This window comes from Anguilla anguilla, chromosome 7 (assembly GCF_013347855.1).
Source record: "Anguilla anguilla isolate fAngAng1 chromosome 7, fAngAng1.pri, whole genome shotgun sequence".
Taxonomy (NCBI): domain Eukaryota; kingdom Metazoa; phylum Chordata; class Actinopteri; order Anguilliformes; family Anguillidae; genus Anguilla; species Anguilla anguilla.
This window is the reverse complement of record NC_049207.1, coordinates 21,963,946-21,969,945: the sequence shown is the minus strand read 5'-3', so window position 1 is coordinate 21,969,945 and position 6,000 is coordinate 21,963,946. Positions and strand designations below refer to the sequence as shown.

The following is a 6,000-nucleotide window of genomic DNA, read 5'->3' as shown; positions in this document are numbered from 1 at the left end:
AACAGAAAGGACACGAAGGGCAAAAACACAAACTCAAAAAATATCTAAATAAAACAGAAAACAAGAGGAACTCACAAACATGGGCAGGGCAGAACACAGGCAGGTAGCAGACAAGGGCAGGTCAAACAAAACACAAGTCAGAACAAAACACAGGCAGGTACATACGCTTGAAAGCAACAGATATCGGGAACAAACACAAGGCAGAACAAACGCAAGGAACCAGCACCCGAGTCAAGGGAACAGAGAACTTAAATAGACAAGGGGTAACAAGACACAGGTGAACTCAAAAAACAATCAAACCAGAAGGAGGGGATAACAAGACACAGGTGGGAACCATGATGGGATAACGAGACAATTGAAACAATCATACAATTAACAGGAGGGGAGCAGGACACAAAACAGAAGTGCCGCCATCTGGCGGCCCAACAAGGGAAACACAGACAGGAACACAGGACCATGACAATACCCCCCAGCAGCAGGACTGATTCTGTGTTTGTATGCGTCTCCCAGGGCAACCACCTTCATGTGACATTAAGGCCAGAGCGGTGGATGAAATGATGGAGCGCATCAAGAAGGGAATCGCGCTGAGACCCACCCAGAGACCACATCAGGTTCAGACCGCAGCTTCCATGGCCTCGGCTTCATCTATTTTTTGAATCCCACACAAATTTGGAATGTCCAATTTGCAAACTATGTACAAGCATGCTCATATACGCAAGCAAAACATTTGAATGGATTTCACATATAGAACAAGCATTTCGGATCATAGACATCACTTTACCGATAACTCAAGGTAACTCGGGTCTTTCTCAGAAAAGAGCTGTATATAGCATGCTGTGTTATGTAATGCTATTAGAGCTGACTTCATAGCAGCTTGGAGGTCCCCTTTGAGAGTACCTGTCCGAGATGGCCATTAACCTTTCCCATTTCTCACAGGTTGGGTCAGAGGACGACAGTGCCTGGAGGGTCAGCATATTTTATGCTTTTTTTCGCATCGCTATGTTTGTTTAAATAGTCATGTGGCAAATACTGCCTTTTACCATTCCTAACACTCATGCACTTTATTTTATGAGTCATAGTAATGACAATGATTCCATTTTATTAAAGTGCCCTGTGTGTGTATTTTGCATTCAGGATCAGAATTCTGAGAAAAGGAAGTCTGCAGTGTTTGAATTGCAAGGCATGTTGGTAAGCAAAGCACCAAATGCCACCAGGTCCATTCCACAGTACATTCACCATAAAACACAAAAAACCCATTAGCAAGAGCTTTGCTATGCAATGCAGATAATCTGATTGGTCATTGTGCTCAGGAGTCTATGAAGCGGCCTGGCTTTAGGAGGGGGATGTCCCGCAAGAGAATCAGCCGCCATGTTGGGGGGGCGGAGCTTCAGGCAGTCCTACAGAGGAGGAGGAGAGCCATGGGGGATGAGCAGACCTGTCCGACCCCACCAAAAGCCCAAGGTACAATTCCACCCTGTTTTCTTTTCTGCCTGATAGTCCATAGTCCAATAATGTCACTGATTGCATTTATCCTGCGCATTAGGTTTAAATCAGTTTCAGATTAGAGGGGAAGAATGAAAACCAACGGTGCTACTGGACCCAAAGGTCAGATATGAGTATCTCTGGAATAAGGCCACAGAACAGGAAACCCAAACCCTTGTTCTGGGCAGTTGAATGTTCCACTGGTTTTGGTTGCTTCTCAGAATATCAGTGATCAAATACAGCAACTGATTACACAGTTAGATGGCCTCATAGAAGCCTAGGACATGACTTGCTGTCATAAACCAATGTCAGTTTTAAATGTCCTCTGCGTCAAGGTAATGTTTATGTGATTATGTGTCACAGTAACATAACATGTCTTTCTTTTCCTCCAAAGACCCACAATCGTCAAGCCCCGCCGACACCACTGCGCCCTGGGCAGGAGAGAGCAGCGCCCCCGTCCTGCGGCGGCTGAAACAGAACCGGGAGAAGAGGAACTCCCGCATCCGAATCTCTGAGGGCGTCATCTGGGGGGACAGCTGAAGCCTGCAAACGGGAGGGAGAAGGAAGGAGGGAGAGAGAGGGAAGGAGGGAGGGAGAGAGAGGGGAGGAGGGAGAGAGAGGGAAGGAGGGAGAGAGAGGGAAAGAGGGAGAGAGAGGGGAGGAGGGAGAGAGAGGGAAATGTCATTGGGAGGGGGATTACGAGGCTAATCAGGAATGGATGTGGAATAGTGATAGTCAATATTAGGAATGGTATCTGGTTCCTTTTCATGTCTGTACAAAATGATCAAATTACATCACATGCTGAACTGACACTTTAGTGGAGAATTCCATTTCTTCACACTCAATTCGGGAAATTAATTGAAATTCAATTCATGAATTTGAAAAATCTCCATACAACAATCAATAAGGCCATTTTTTTAATTTATGAATTTTCTGAACTGGCTGAATGGAAGGGGAACCAATGCCCCCAGGCCTGTAACAGTACAATTCCAGTGTCAAACAGTAACGAAGAGCCAGAGATAGGGCTGCTACTCTTCTAACAGCTATCGGCTGTTCGCCTTCCAAGCCCTGCAGGACCTTGGACAGCGGCGTGGGGCCCTGTGATGCACTGCCCCATTGCTGCACTTGCCTCTCCACAATAGTGCCCCCACCCTCCCCCCCCCCCCCCCCCCACCCCCCCCCCTGGCTCTAGGATTAACGCGCCAAAAGCAATTACTTCTTACATTTTTTCAGTCTCCTTCTGAGAGAAACTTTTTTTTCTTCTCTATCACAAAAAAAATGTAATTTAAAACCTAATTAACAGAATGATAATTAATCAGTCTAATCCTCAGCCCCATGCACATGTTCCCCAGCTGCTGCTTGATTTCTCACTTCTGCGCACTCCTATGCCTGAGCAGTTAAATCTCAGAGCTCTGAGTACCTCACCCATTAGAGTGCTTGAACCTGCCCCTAGACTGCCAGAATGAATGTTGGGCACGACGGTGGGCCGGCAGTGATCAGGCTCTGCTGGTTAGATTCTAGCCACAGACAGGGTTAGTATAACAGAGTTCAGATGGGACTGTATTGGATGCCTTAACTGAACTAATCAACTCAGCTTGTTTGCATTGATAGCTTATTTCTGGTATGGCACCAGAACATGGACATGACAGTCTGCCTCAGCGCTATTTTATTAACCCTGTGGCCACAGAGGGTGCTCTTGTTGTCTTATAGGTTGTGTCAGTATCATTGTCATGCTTGAGATCTCATCTGGATAAAATGTTTTTCTCAAATAAATAAAAAATTATATGATTTTAATACTAACAAAAACAAGTTTGCATTGCTTCCACATCATTATTAAAGAATCATTATTCATAAACAACATGCAATTGTTTGAGAAACATACACTATTGATTTTATAGATTTTTATTAAAAATTATTATCATTTTAGCCTAAATAAGTCAGCAAACATAAAAATACATGACCTGACGTAAGTAAGATAAATTTAAAAAAACCGACAAAAATTGATGCTAACATAAATGTCATGCAGCTGGCCCATGCACGCCTAGTGAAATCATAAAAGAGTAATTCACATAAGAATGGGCCAGTGGATTCATTTGCAACACCTCTGAGATTGTGTCATTTTAATACCTTCTGTGACAAGATTAAGACTTTATAACCATTCCAGCTTTCAAAGGTGGAAGAGCTGTCCTCTCATTTATTTCCAGCAACTCTGTTTTTTAATTCAGTAGAGCACTTTGGGGGAATGTATCTTACCATATTCTGCATTTTAGCTTGAATCCTGAGGTGTTACTAAGCTAAAAGCTGCCAGGTGGTTTTAGGAATTCATTCGTGTCTAGCTCTCTGAATGTATCTGGGTCCTCTTTCTTTCAGACTTTTGCAGACAGGCACTTTTTTTAAAAGCACATTGAAATGGATGTGATCATTCTCACTCTGACACATTTCCAGGTTTTTACTTATTGGTTTATTTATGTTTTTGCACACTTCTTATAAAGCCACTTTATCACTGACCTCCATAAAAACATCATGTGGTTTTTGCACGTAGAATGGAAAGGTGTCCTTCTCTGGTGTGGCTACTCAAAATGAGATTAAATAAATAATGTGTGTGTGTGTGTGTGTGTGTGTGTGTGTGTGTGTGTGTGTGTGTGCGTGTGTGTGTGTGTGGGTGTGTGTGTGTGTGTGTGTGTGTATGCATGTGCATGCATGGAAGCCTATGCGTGTGGGCGCAAGCATGCGTGCAGCCACCACATGCACATATATGGCATTCCGGAGGCCATTTAATGTTTGCATAGAGCAGGATCTACGGAATGTGATATTGTTGGCTCTGAAGACCACAATCACGGTCAGCCATCTTGCCTCCGGCGCACCAATGGCGTGATGGCGGTGCTTTCTTTTTAAACATTTCTTATGTTCGTCAGAGCTTGACATTCAGTCAGGGAAATCCCTTTGGCCTTACCCCCTCTCTGACACATGAGGCATTCACAAAGCAATTACATCATGTCAGCCTCAGTCTGTTGGGAGTGATAACAACCGTTATCCAAAAATCCTTAGACTTTATTTCACCTTTTCTAAAAGTGGAAAGCCTTTGGGTAAACACCCAAACGCCTACATGCATGAGTTGTTTTTATCTGTGCCGGTGAGGGTACTGAAATCTCAAAAACCTCTTTTTAACTTCTCAGCCTCTCAATCTGGAATTGCTCAGATTTTCTTACCAGTTCTCATGACTGTAACACACTCTGTAAATCCAGGGGAGTGCAGAAGAGCTCTCCACTTCCATCCAATGTGCAGTCCATCAGCTTGGTTACTGTGGGCCAGTGGCTGCATTTGTTGCTGATGGACCATGGCTCCCAAACACCCGGAGGAGTCAGTCCTGTTCAGTAAAGCCTGAAAATGTTTAAAAGTGAAGGGATATGAGTGCTGGTGTTGTTATTGAGATTATGGTATTTTGGAGGGGGGAAAAAGTGTTTCATTTTTTGGATAAAACCTGGGAATGCTTCTGTGTGACTAACAGTGAGTACACCCTGGGCTGAAACCCCCCCCCACGTTTGATGTGAATGTTTTGACTTATTTGCACTGATTGCCTAGAGTCACCTCTGTTCTTGGGGACCATTTGCCACTTTCAATTAGAATGTTGGATTTGTGTGCCGTGCGTGTGTCTGTGTGTTCACTTGTACCTTTTAAATATCAGTTTGCCATATTTGTTATCTAGGCAGCATGCATGTAGGACAGCAGTGCATCTCATTTTGTTCATTGTTTGGTTGATTGGTGTTTTTTGGGGGGTTAGTTGCTCATTTTGGCTGTAGCTGCTGGCCTGTAGTATTTCACAGAACGGCACATCTGCCAGCAGCTGCTTGCTGAAGCATATGATACCAGTGAGATATGAGCCTTGAACCCTGTGAATGTGTGTGAGTTTTTCTTGCTACAACCTTTTGTTGCTATGGTAGCATTTCATTGTGTTTCATCATTTGTTTTTTTACACTCTTTGTCTGTATCTTTCCAGGGGTATTAAATGTGTTAACATTTTTTGGGTGCTCTCAATAAGAGTAACACACACTGTTTCTTGTTTCTCGTAAAAAAAATCTTTCCCATTTTTAAAATTCAAAACTTGAAGCACTCTGTCCATGCTCTCATATAAATCTGTTTGTGCCGTTTTCCTCTTCCCTCTCATGTAGTCCTCCACTGGTTTGCTGACCAGGTTGTACTTCTTTGAAGGGTATCCTGTAGAGATGATGGGTGCTTGGAATACTGTAGCTTATTGCAGACCTTCCCTTGTATGACATCATGAAGCATTGTCCTATAATGTGGAGCGCCTCCAGGGTGCCCCAGGGTGTGCTATTTTTAAAATCTGAAAAAACCATGATTGTCCCACACTCCACGTTTTGTGCCTGTGATTCTTCACTGGCCAGCTAACCTATCCCTGTTCTGCACACATCATTTTGGTCATGCTTGGTCCACAGCAATCCAGGCTGACTGCTTTGCCTCTTGTAATTGACCTGTGCTATTACTGACTCACCCACAGAG

At 43.8% G+C, this 6,000-nt stretch overlaps 1 protein-coding gene across 1 annotated transcript in view; it reads left to right on the top strand.

Annotated features, from left to right (window-relative positions):
* The window catches only part of shtn2 (shootin 2), a 10,341-nt gene extending 8,257 nt beyond the window's left edge, over nucleotides 1–2,084 (top strand). Inside the window, exons 13-17 of the mRNA XM_035424808.1 lie at nucleotides 511–611; nucleotides 937–966; nucleotides 1,135–1,188; nucleotides 1,311–1,461; nucleotides 1,877–2,084. Of these exons, the coding sequence (XP_035280699.1) occupies nucleotides 511–611; nucleotides 937–966; nucleotides 1,135–1,188; nucleotides 1,311–1,461; nucleotides 1,877–2,022 (482 nt within the window). The 3' untranslated portion in view covers nucleotides 2,023–2,084. The remainder of the gene's footprint in view (nucleotides 1–510; nucleotides 612–936; nucleotides 967–1,134; nucleotides 1,189–1,310; nucleotides 1,462–1,876) is intronic.
* The last annotated feature ends 3,916 nt before the right edge of the window (nucleotides 2,085–6,000 follow it).